This window comes from Protopterus annectens, chromosome 6.part0 (genome assembly GCF_019279795.1).
Source record: "Protopterus annectens isolate FY-2018-M chromosome 6.part0, PAN1.0, whole genome shotgun sequence".
In the NCBI taxonomy this organism is placed as follows: domain Eukaryota; kingdom Metazoa; phylum Chordata; order Ceratodontiformes; family Protopteridae; genus Protopterus; species Protopterus annectens.
In genome coordinates, this window is record NC_056737.1 from 709,410,808 (window position 1) to 709,424,510 (window position 13,703).

General features: G+C 40.9%; 1 protein-coding gene across 1 annotated transcript in view; it reads left to right on the forward strand.

Annotated features, from left to right (window-relative positions):
• The window catches only part of LOC122803883 (capping protein inhibiting regulator of actin dynamics-like), a gene marked incomplete at its 5' end in the record, with an annotated part of 81,178 nt that overhangs the window by 995 nt on the left and 66,480 nt on the right, over positions 1 to 13,703 (forward strand). The window contains one exon of the mRNA XM_044073564.1: positions 370 to 438. Within this exon, the coding sequence (XP_043929499.1) occupies positions 370 to 438 (69 nt within the window). The remainder of the gene's footprint in view (positions 1 to 369; positions 439 to 13,703) is intronic.

A 13,703-nucleotide genomic window follows, 5' to 3' on the forward strand; every position in this document is an offset into this window, starting at 1 on the left:
GAGAGAGAGAGACACCACACACCACCACACCACAAGGAGGCAGAGAAAGGAGGAGGAAAGAGGAGGAGAGAAGGAAGAGGAGGAAGGAGGAGAGGAGGAGGAGAGAGGAGAGGAGGAGGAGGAAGGGGACAAAAGAGACAGAGGAGGAGAGAGGAGGAGGAGGAGAGAGGAGAGAAGGGAGGGACAAGGAGAGAGGAGAGGGAGAGAGAGGAGAGGGAGGGAACGAGAGAGAGAGAGAGGAGAGGAGAGGAGGAGGAGGAAGGAGAGGAGGAGAAGGAGAGGAGAGGAGAGGAGGAGAGGAAGAGAGGAGAGAGAGGAGGGAGGGAGGAAGAGGAGGAAAGAGGAAGGGAGGAGAGGAGAGGAAAGAGGAGGAGAGGAGAGGAGAGGGAGAGGAGAGAGGAGGAGGAGAGGAGGAGGAAGAGGAGAGAGAGAGGAGAGAGGAGAGAGAGAGAGGAGAGGAGAGAGGAGGAGGAGGAGGAGAGAGAGAGAGAGGAGAGAGAGAGAGGAAGGAGAGAGAGAGGGGAGAGAGAGAGAGAGGGGAGAGGGAGAGGAAAGAGGAGAGGAGAGGAGAGAGAGGAAGAGGAGAGGAAAGAGGAGAGAGAGAGAGAGGAGGAAGGGAAGAGGAGAGAGAGGGAGAGAGAGAGGGAGAGGGAAAGAGAGAGAGGGAGAGGGAAAGAGAGAGAGGGGGAGGGAGAGAGAGGGTGGGAGGGAGAGAGAGGATGGAGGAGGGATGGACCGGAATGGACGACACACGTGATGTAATGCTGCCAAACTTTACTACTATTGACTCTGGTGAAAGGTTTGTTTATGTTGATTGCAATATTTTTGCAATTATATTTGATGCAAGTGTAAGATGTTATATTGCCACAACCATTATCTCACCTTCTCATCCAAACATACCCTCTCTACTACATATCTCCTCCCCTCCCTTCTGTGTGGTGCTCCTGTCCTTACCAGCCTTCAATCCTCCTTAAAGTCCAAACTAGCTTCCTGCTATACCAAAATTGACAAGTTTGCTACCGGATCCAACTACTCCTCCCACCATTCCAAAGCTCTCCACTCCTTGAACTTGTTATAACTCCCAAACTATCTTTCATACATCCAACTCTCCGCTGCCCATAAACTCATCTTCAAACCATCATATTGTCCATCACTCTCCTCCACCCTCCATATACACCAGCCTAGCAGACCACTCAGGTCCAGCAACCAGAACCTCCTAGAAGTACACAAGCCTATACACACTCCAGGAACACTTCTACTATCTTTCTCACTAGCACAACTATGGAATTCCCTTCCTCCACGTATTCGTACTACCCATAACCTCTCTTCCTTTAAGAACATCCTTCACTCCCACCTCTCCTTACGATGGGATTATTCCTGTTCTCATCCCACCTTACACCCTCCACTGCACCCCTACCCTGCTCTAGCCTACTTGTTATCCAATCACTATTTCGCCACTATTTCTATCCACCTTTCTCTTTGTAATTAAAACCAACTAGCATCCTTCCCTCCTTAAGGCCTCATTATTTCTGCCTTATGAAAGTATACATCCCACTTCTTTCTATCTCCTACTATTGTAATTTTATATGTCCTAAGAATACTGCTCCATAACAACATTCCTTCAATAAGTTTCGCCTCTTCCACTTTGTGGTTGTCTTATTTTATTCCCATAAATGTATAAATTTTAAAATTTTTTCACTCTTTAATTTAAAATCTAAGTATAATTGGCTTACTATCAATTTTTATTGTAAAATTTGCATCATGATTTTCTGGTGATTTCTACTCTATAGCTGCATTTGAACATTTTGTTATTTTTATTGTAAAACTGTTTTGGAGCTTTTCTTCCCGGGTCTCTACTGAAAACGGGCTCATTTTTTGGCCCAATGGACTTTCCCGGTAAACAAACTGCAAATAAATAAATAAATAAGATAATTTTTTTTCCTGAGAGCTATCCAATTTGAACAGGTAATAAATGACTGGATTTATGTTTTGGTTATACAATGACATGACTAATACTCACATGTGCCTTCCATGTCCTTAAACTTCTGTCTTCTTGGTGCTTATTGTATGAGATTTGAAATGCATATTTGTTTGCCTATGCTATGACTGAGGCTATACATTGTTTTATCAATGCAAATGTGGTACAAGAAATTGTTACTGTACACTTTATTCCTGTTATTTGCTACATCGTGAGGCACCAGAGTGTGAGAGGACAAGGATGCTAGTGCTGAATTCTTTTATATATTTCCTTATACTATTCTGACTTTTACAACAACATATGTTTGACCCAAAAATGTATTGTGATTTGCAAAACTCACTTGTGTTATCTGAGGCAAATCATTTTCAATTATCTTTAAGGTATACAATTCATAGTTACTGGTAAAATGAATTTAGCAGTCCAGCATGCAAGGTGTATGCAGGGCATACATTTACTGCTTTGTCTCCCACCCCCACTCTGCATAAGGCGTGGTGGCTATCTGTGGTCACTCGTTTTGTACTTGTAACACAAATTTTGTAATGAAGTTACATATTTTCTACTAGCAAACAGTTTGCACATTTTATTTATGTATTTTTACTTATTTATCCTTTGTTGACATGGCTAGTCTCACTTGGCTAGTTTATTCTTTTCAAAGGAGACACAAGATGTATTTATATTACAAAGGGAAATTTGGTCTGGGCATTGGTGAACTTCTCCAGCTCATTTCGATAGGTGCCAAGGGATCTTTTACATTCAAAGGATAGCACACTCAGGAGTGCAGCACCCCCACTTATGCTGCCCTGCATTGTCAGCAATCCATCTGCCTGGTGTGAGAATAGAACCCATAACCTTCTTAACCAAAGACAAGTATGCTACCTGTTGCACTGCTGGCACTTAAACCACTAGAGCCTTACTTATCCCTACTACTAACCATGAAAACATTTCGGGAATTATTCACTGTCAGCATATTTTTAAAAAGTTAAATATTTCCTGCAAATTGACACTAACATTTCTAACAATCTGACACTGCTTATCTGTGTATTTATATGTATCTACAAATATGAAAATTAGGGCAATCAGTAATAAATAGAGAAATATATGTACCTTCATTTATTTTAACTATTTATAAATGTACATTTACAACATTTTGCCTACATTAACCTTTTTTATATTACAGGGAAAATAAAATATACTTGCTGTAGAACTCTGGCCTTCCCTCCTGCACCTGACCTACCCACTGGGTCAGTCAGTCCTACGTCTACCTCTGCAGGTTATCATACCAGTGCTGATACTGCTGCCCAGAGTGGGGGATCCCTGTCAGCAATGATAAGTGCTCCCCCAGCTCCTGTTAGATGTCAGTTCTATCTATTCAATTCATTGCCAGCTACTGCTTGGACAATTGACCTGCTGGTATGACTTCTGCAGTAGGTAGATGAGGATCCTGGTGTCTTTCTCAGACCAATTTGTGGATTGACCATCGGCTTTCACAGATGCCATCTTGCAAACTCCAGTCAAAAAGTATGGCATGAAAGTGCAGGCCAGAGATAAAAGGTTGTGAAACATACCCTCTGTGATGTGACATCAGTGTGCCCAATTCATGAAACCATATAAGGGTAAGACCTATGAAATGTATCTGTCTGTAAAGGTTGCTTTACTAATTGGATTGAACAAGTCACATAGACATTTACTTTTATGCTCCCTGATGCTGGTAGTTACATAAATGGAAAACATAAAGGAATGTGATATCTGCAGAGGTTTTATACCAGTGGTTTGTAAAGCACATGAATGAATTCAAAAGTGCATCGGTCTTCATTTATTTAGTTCATGAAAGCATTTATGAGAGTATTAGTAATACAACCTGTGTTGCTTTGATACAGATATTTACAGCTAGTTAATGAATTCATTAATACACTTTTAAATGTTGTTTTGCTCCAATTTAAGAAAACCATTGATACTATTTTGAAAGGTCTTCCAGGGATCATAGAAACAGAATATTAGGTTTCAGTTAATTAAAACACACTTTTGTTATGATAAACACATATGGAAAAGTTATGGAATAATTTATTATGCTGAAGATCTTTTATGTTCTCCTCTGGCATAACACACTCATGGCATGCTGAGGTCACTGTACGTCAGCTGTACCTCATACACACTCATGTAATGGTGTGATTCAAAGAGCTCAGTTTAGATGATTCATTTGAATAGGACATTCATAAAATCAGCCTGAATTTATGCCAATACATTGAAGTTCACCATTTTAACTTATGTTGCACCTACCTTTGTCATTGACAGTTGGAGAAAGCATGAAGAAATGATAAAAAATGGAAAAGAGGGTAATATTAGTAAACCTATAGGGCTAGTACAGTTCATTGACAACATCTCACCTGAACAATATTTTGCTGGTCAAGTATGTCAGATTTGCTTTTTTAACAGAGTTACTCTGTAGAGGTTAGAAAGTGTAAGGTGCCATTTTTTTCAAATTAGTGCATCATCATAGGTTGTGGGTTTTTTAAACTGTTTCGGGAAAACAGGGCCGCTCTAATAAATAAATTGCCATGCTTACATTAAAAATACACACACACACATATATATATATATATATATATATATATATATATGTATATATATATATATATATATATATATATATATATATATATATATATATATATATATATATATATATATACATATATATACACACACACACACACAAATATATATATATATATATATATATATATATATATATATATAAACTACCTGACTAATGATTTTTAGGATGCAACATGCCACAGCAACAGGGATGAAAACTTAGGAGAAACAATTCCACACCTGAAGAAAAACACATTCTAATGGACATATGGGAAACATCTGTTTAGGAAAGTGGGACCAAAGCAGAAAGAGAGAGATAAGGCATAGAATTAAGTAATGGCTGACATCAATGTTGCTGAGGAAACAAACAATTCATTAGTATAATGTAGGAAAAGAGCAAATGTCCTACTGAAACATGCAAGGACAAAAGCTAGGCATAATGCAGTTACCTGCAGCACCATGGACTGGGGCCCTTCCACAATTCAACCACTAACACCAGATGAGGAGTACCTTCCATCCATAATGGGTGACGAGTATGATACAGAGGAATAGTTCACAAGAATCATCAGAGGGGGTGTTGACACTAGTACTTTTAGACAACTGCAGCAGCCACAGTGTACACACTGGAAGGTCAGTACATAGCTGGTAGCAATAATTCACACCAGCATAAACTGCCATGGATAGCTGTGTAACTAATTACAACTTTCCTCACTAGGTGCCCCATCTACATTGGACATGTCAGAGAATTCACAAAACCTACATGGTAAGTATCTGCATCATGTGTTTATAAATAAATATTAATTTTTGGTTGTCAAGGTATAAACATCTTATTAATTATTCTTTCAGAGGCTCATCACAAGAAACACTTATGCCCACTGTAGTAGCTCAACAGTCTGAAGTGGACAGCACAATAGCTGTTTACAACAATGACACAACGCTCAGATTCATGATACAACCTGAGGACAGTGGCACACAGTTGCAAAGTGTACTGGCAGGACCCCCCACCCCACAGCATGTACATAGCTCAATAAGTAGTGATACTGTCTTACATAACCAACTCAATGATGACATCACATTACACCCTGAACAGGGGGACATCATGTGGCTCAACACGAATGTCTTGTGCACCACAATACAACATTCAGAAACACTCTAGAATTTCACAGCTGGCAGTGCTTATGTGGCACCTGTGCAAAGAGATGCCAGGAGAAGACATATGTCACAGCTAGCTCTAGAGACATGCAAGACTTTGACTGGTCAGCAACAGACGTGCTGTGACATTGTTCAGGCTCAATATGCATAATAATCTGTCCTAGACAATCAAGTAGAGTGGTTCGAGTACTGCGGGGTATACAGGCACATGGGGGTGGTTTTGTAGGGAAAAAACACTTCTGAGCAGCAGCATGTCAGGGTCTCAGAAAGTCTTGATCTCATCACAGATCCCAAACATGGGTCAAAGTTAGTGTGGCAGTGCCTTAGTCAGGTTCAGTAGATCCAGTGGATGAGAAGAGAGGCCCTTGGAGCAATTTATGATCAATTGTGGCAAGCCATAATGCAAAAGAAATGCATACAAGCAGCTGTATTTTTTCTATATGCTATTCTCGATGCAGGTACACAATGTAATGCCAAACATTTTATTAATATTTCATAATCAGAATATGATAATCATGTTATAAGTATGATGATACCTTTGCTGAATGGATTAGTCCCACTAGATTAGTAGTCTCTTTTCAGGGGAGACATGAGGTTGTATTTATACTACTATGAGAAATATGGACAGGACATAAGGAACTTCCCCTAATCTTTTGGATAGGTGCTGTGGAATCTTTTACATCCACCTAAGCTACCACCAACTCAGGCAGATGGGGCCTTGGTTTAACATCTCATCCAAAGGACAACACAGTCAACAAAAAAAAGGCACCACCCTTATGCTGCACTGCAGTGTCAGCAGTCCAACTACCTGGTATGGGAATACAACACACAGTCTTCTGCACCAAAGGCAAATGTGTTACCTTTTCCATCACTGACATGACTCTGCTACCAATATGGGTGGTAATGTAGAATTATGGAACTTTCAACGGTTGAAAGGCTTTTCATCTATGGACCTACAGTGCAATATACCTTTGTATGATACATAAGGTATTATCTGGTACTGGCCACCACATTGGGTACTGTTATTACATGGAAAATAGTGCATGTAATGTAATGTAACAAAACTATTTACAATGCACAGTAGCACCAATAATTAGTTATTACACTGGGCATATATGCAACTGACCTCATGGACACTTCAGCATTGCTTGTTTGATTCTTGCCCATTAGAGCAACTCAAATCTTTTTATGTATGTATTTCTTAGCGCCACACACACACACACACACACACACACACACGTATATATATATATATCAACATATCCATGGAAGTCAAACAAACAGCAAAGAACCAAACCAGGAAGTAAGTGCATACACAGCCAGGAAATGGAACAGCTTGTTGTAAGTTCACCAAAGCAGATTCAGTAAATCCAGGTAGGCACCAAACGAATTCAAATAATTCCTTTATTCAGAACCACAGAATGATAAAACACAAGCGCTTTCGCTCAGAGGAATTCTGAGCTTTATCAAGTGACACCATGCTGTTAAATCAGGTGTCTTATATACCTTGAAAATCCTAGATTAATTAGAGAGCACTGCCAGTTAACATTTTAAAGAGACTATGCGCTTTTCCACATGCTTAAAAATTCATTAAAACAAAATGCATAAAAAATAGTAATAGAGTATGCTTAAAATAATGCATTAATGCATCTGTTACTGCTAAAAATGGTAATAACATAAAAATAAACAAAACATTATGCACTATTTCCATGATGTTTAACTTTGTAGTAAAACTTGCTGTGTGCAAAAATCTGCACTTCTTTTGAAAATTGAAATAAGATGGAATGGCTTGACATACCAACTGTTGTTCGTGTAATTGTAATATAAGGCTAATGCCTAATGTAGGTATGACAATATTTTCTTTTCTTGGCCTTGTTGACAGCTCTGCTGGAAAAAGAGAACACTATATCTTAACTAAACTAAACTATGCTATACAATAGGTTGTTCCTTAACATAGACCTTGTGTGGTATAACATTAAGTAAAAAACATGTCCATGTGTATGGGTGCTTGTCATAAATAATTGTATGGGGAATATCAAATTAAAGTCTTGCCCTTCTTAGTTTCAATAGTGGCTTGATACTGATCAAACCGTTAAGCCCAGGGGGTCTCCCAGCATCTAACTTTAATTGCCAGAGGAGTTCTCGGTATTCTAAAGTTGATTCCCAATCACCCCCCCTGGCATCAGGCTCAACTTGTTCCAGTACCATGAATCTCAGTTTTATGTTTGGACAGGTCAGGGAGTGTTTGTAAAAAGCGTTGGTTTCCTTCTTTTTGTTTATATCGTAAAAATGTTCATATATCCGCTTGCGGAATTCCCTTTCCGTTTTTCCTACATAGAAACTGTTGCATGTTGTGCAGAAGCCTAGATATACCACTCCCTTGCTACCACATGTAAAATGGCCTGATGGGTAGATTTTAAACCTTCTGGATGGAATGGTGATACTTTTTTCTTCCAAGATGGCATGGCATTGGCTACATGCCCCGCATTTAAACGTACCCTTTCTTACTGGGTTGGTTTTCCTTGTAATGTTCTGCTTTTTTTCAAACATTTCCTTAAGATTGGTACCCCTTCTCCTTACAAATGAGGGTTGGTCAGGCAATAGCCCCCTAAACTCTTCAAAGAGGGCGAGTACAGGCCAATATTTTCTTATAGATTCCTCCATTTCCCTTGAATGCAAAGAATAGGTGTAGATAAAACTGTTCTTAAATTCATTGGTGATAACGGGAACAGAACTAGCTGGTGTGCCCATTCCCTTACCCAGAAGGGGTGGGTAGACAGTTCCTCTTTTAGAATTTACCTCCTCGACCAGGCTTTTAAAGAGGTCCAAAGGATAGCCCCTTTCTAGGAACAGACCTTCCAAAAACTTGACTTCTGCCATGTAGTCGTCATGTCCACTGCAAATCCTACTTGCCCTGATGAGTTGTCCTTTGACAATACCTTTTTTCTGGAAAAAAGGATGTGCACTCTCAAAGTGCAGGACAGAGTTGGAAAAAGTGGGTTTTCGATACAGCTTAGATTGAAAACTGTTCTCCAAGTAATTTTTGTATATGGTGATGTCCAAATAATGCAATTGGTCTGGATCGATAGAATGGGTGAACTGCAAAAAATTGGTACTTGCATTGATGTGAACAAAAAAGCTCAGAAGCTCATCCTCAGACCCTTGCCACAAAATGCAGATATCGTCGAGGTAACGTCTGTAGAGGAGCAGATGTTGTTCCCAAGGGGGGACCAACACAAACTTGTGCTCCCATACGTGAAGCACCACGTTGGCATAAAAGGTGGCACAGGATGCCCCCATTGCTACTCCTTTACTTTGCTTGAAGAGTTCTCCATTAAAAAAGATGAAATTGTTACGTAGTACGATTTCCATGAATTCAGTGACCAAGTTACTTAGTCTGTTGTTCATATCAGTTTCATTGGTGAGAAACTCACCAAACCAGTCCAGACCCTCATCATGTGGAATAGTGGAAAAGAGATCATTGATGTCAATGGTCACCAGCAACAGGTCAGGAGAAAACTTGGTAGTAGGAAAATCACACAGAAAATGCCAGGAGTCCTTGCAGGGGGGTGAATCTCTTGGTCAAACAATCAATGAATTTGCCGATGGGTTCTGTGATTCCTCCTGCCCCTGCCACTATTGGCCTGAATGCTGGCGGGTTGGTTCCCTTGTGGATTTTAGGGATGCCAAACAAAACCGGTATCTTTGGTTTTTCTACATGTAAATAATTGTAGAGCATTATTTTAAGCATACTCTATTACTATTTTTTTATGCATTTTGTTTTAATTAATTTTTAAGCATGTGGAAAAGCGCATAGTCTCTTTAAAATGTTAATTGGCAGTGCTCTCTAATTAATCTAGGATTTTCAAGGTATATAAGACACCTGATTTAACAGCATGGTGTCACTTGATAAAGCTCAGAATTCCTCTGAGCGAAAGCGCTTGTGTTTTATCATTCTGTGGTTCTGAATAAAGGAATTATTTGAATTTGTTTGGTGCCTACCTGGATTTATTGAATCTGCTTTGGTGAACTTACGACGAGCTGTTCCATTTCCTGGCTGTGTGTGCACTTACTTCAACATATCCATGGACACAGGTATATATATATATATATATATATATATATATATGTGTGTGTGTGTGTGTGTGTGTGTGTGTAGCCAAACAGCTTGTATACCCTTCTTAACTTCATATTGTTTCAACTGATATACACCCAATATGTGTTCCACTTTTACACACATAAATGAAACATAAAACTGCAAAATGATCCAGCAAAGAAGTCATATACAGTTATTAACACATATCACATTCATCACTGAACAATTACAGACGCTTTGCATGAGTATTTTTCAAATTTTACAGAATTACTTAATGGGGTACATTCCATTACAAAAAGCACCTTTAAGTTAATGTAGGATTGTAGTATTATGAAATATTGCAATGCAAAATATCAAGTAACGGCAGTGTATAAACTGCTTACTCGCTTGTCCTCAAATGCCACTTGGTGATGTGCTAGTGAAATGTTTCTAGGTGTCTCCTTTCCATTTGGTGCTGTGGTCACTGCTGTGTTGTCTGGATTACTCCACAGACCAAAGTATATCAGTTACCCAGGAAACTGCCCACTAATATTATCTCACACATCCACAAAGGAGAACAGCTAAACTTATCACTTTAAAAATAATGAGGTCCACTCTAAAAATACAACATAAATTATAAATGGGGATTTTTTTTAATTCATAAATATATACTGTCAGCTGTTACGGACCACTTTCTCTCTGAAATTCTTTATGCACATATAACTACAATGAGAAAAAAAAACAATAAATCAGATCAATAAAGCAGGCTATTGCCATACAACTAGTCTTACTTTTGAGCAAAACAAAATAATTAGCACAGAACCCAAGTACTTCTGAATCTCATCAATTTGATCATTTAGTTGACTTCAACTTTCCCCAGTGAAGAACTTGTTATAGTCCAAGTTTGAGAGAAAATTTACTACTCTGATTATGGAAGAAGAGTTAACACAGATGGTAAATTTCTGCACATGATTAAAATACATTAGAATTCATTTAAAATGAGTGAAGATGTTTCAATCAGTTTATTACTGTGTTTCCTCAAACATCAGTTTCTCACTATTAAGTAACAACTTTTTAAGTTTGACACTAATCCCTGGATTCTCAAAAGCTTGCACGGCATGCAAGATGAGTGCAGTAGCTCACGCAGGCAATATGTCTGCCGTGCGATCCAGGAAGGGGCGTGCATGACAGCTCCAGCACTAATCTTGCACGGACTCAGCCCTGGTATGCAAATCACCTCATTTTCTTGAGAAATCCATGCAAATGAGGTGATATTGCAATCCAGGAAGCTTGCAATAGTCCGTTGAAGACAAGTGCAAACTGCAGAAATGTACTCGGTTACTAACCGAGTACATTTCTGCATATTCCAAAACGGAGCTATAACAGCTCCAAATAAAGGCTGCATATCATTGAGGAAGCATGCCAATGGCCAAGTAGAAGGCCATTAGCATTGCAAACTGTTTAAAAAATTAATAAAACAACTTAAATTTTTTTCCCGTTGATCCCGGCTGTTTAAGCATAGGGCAGTGGCGCGCAAATGGGACTGGGGGGAAAATAATAAAATAAACTGAAAATGACCATTCTAACAAAAGTCAGTATATTGCCATGCAAGTCAATGGCAGGCAAAAGACAACTTGGCCAGTGAGTAGTGGTTGCTAAGGGGGGAAGCTCAGTGTGGGACATGTAACTATACATTAGTAGGCAATCCTATGCAAATGATTGAAAGGTTAGCGAATCCTAGATTTTTCTAGGGTGTGAGGCAGGTCCCAAAAGTGTAAGAGTATAAATAGCTGGGTGCAAGGCTAGGATATAGGTGACATCATGGGGGGGGGGTGTCAGGCATACTGAAAGCGGGATTGGAGACCTGTGGCTCGAGATTGCTCCTAGGCTAGCACAGCTAAGCCAGGGGTGTGTCTAAACCTGCCTAGCAAACTTTACAAAGTGTAAGCAGGTGTGCGCGTTGTGCACCAGGTCCTACAGGAAGAAAAGGAAGTTAAACCAGGAAAAAGCAGCTGTGTGCACATATGAGCACTCTGTTTGCGTGGTGCACACACGGCCTTAAACAGGGAGGCAATGGGAAGGGAAAACAACATTAGGAAGGTAATCAAGGAGAGCTAGCTTAGCTGACAGGTGAAATGTATCAGAATCAGTCAATTACACAGGCAACAGACCAGCCCAGCACACCACTATAAACTATGCAAACACCTTTCCCCCATGTTTTTCGCAAAAACCCTGCACCACCGGTGTATACAGATGGGGAAATTTTACAAAACGAAAGCAAGAGAAAAAATGTTAGGGTCTGCTTTTGCTATCATAATCAGCATGTGCAAGAGGCTGAGGGTGGTGAGAATGTGAATGCTGCTGAGCAACCCACAGTGAGGAGATGGAGAAGAGTGTAGAGACCCAGGGTAACCTAACAAGGGCTACATGAGCTGGACATAGTGGAGCACTACAGGGTGGACAGGGACCTCCTACAGCAAATTGCTGAGCCACGCCTCACACACAGAACTAACAGAGGGGAACCCATCCCAGTGGATACCAAGGTATGTGTAGGTCTAAGAATACTAGCTACAGGTACCTTCCAAAGGCCAACTGGGGATATGATGAGGATTTCACAGGCATCAGTATCCAGGGTACTCCACCAGTTCCAGGATGCCATGTCAGCACATGTCGGTGAGCATGTATATTTCCCCATCACCCGTGAGGTGTTGGCCAGCAATATGCATCTCTTTCACCAGATAGCAGAATACCCTGAGGTAGTGGGTGCAATAGACTGCATGCACATACGCATTAAAGTACCACCAGGTGAGTGGGGTAAGGTCTACATCCACCGCAAGGGCTTCCCCTCCATCAACTGCCAGGTCGTGTGCGATGCCCAGGGCATAATAATGAATGTGTGTGCTGGCTGCCCTGGAAGCTACCACAATTCCCACATCTGGCATCTGATGCAGCTGTACCAGAGATTTGCTAACGGAGACATTCCACATGGTCACCTAGTGGGGGATGCTGGATACGCACTGGAGCCATGGCTGATGACACCCATCAGAAATGCACACACACCTGAACAAGAACTCCATAATGATGCACACGCACAAACACGAATCATAATAGAGCGTGTGTATGGGATACTCAAGTCACAGTTCCGGTGCCTGGACACATCCAGTGGAGCCTTGCAGTACTCACCAACTACATGTACCCAAGTTGTCCTTGTATGTGCCATGCTACCCAATATGATCCTGCGGAAACAGCTGCAGTAGGAACAGCACGGGGCAGGGCCAAACAGCCCCCAACCAGTGCCAAGGCCTGCACAGGTGCAGAGTGACTCAGATGAGGAACAACCTGAGCCTGCTCCAGTAGGCAGAAGGAGGCATGCCCAGTATGCCCTGGCCTTGGCCAAGAGGCAACGCATAGCACATGCACTGACACAGTAGGGACCCAGGGAATGACACCTCTCGCCAACTCGCACATACAGTAAAAGTGACGCCAAACATGACACTACCCATGCTCAACCATGTATAGGGAGTGTACTATGTGCATTGACATAGGCAGCCCTGCATCACGACCCTCAAAACTGGGACACCCACAAGGTAAGTGACCCACACATTCCAGTTGGGGGGGCACATACCCAACAACAGTCACAGCCAGCAGGATAGGTGTGGACAAACACAAACAAATGCTGTACTATGGCATCTGAATGAGCCCCATGGGTAACCCCTACTCCAGCCCTACACAGACAGACTACAGCAGGCCAGCCCCAGCTGGATGTCAGTTGTGAAGGCTACGAAGTCAGAAACTAATATGCAGGGAGTGAAAGCTACGATCTGTAGTACACTGGTATGCCTCTAGCCAGCACAATAGGTAAGACTACAGACTGAAATGGTGTACCCAACATACCAGTACAGT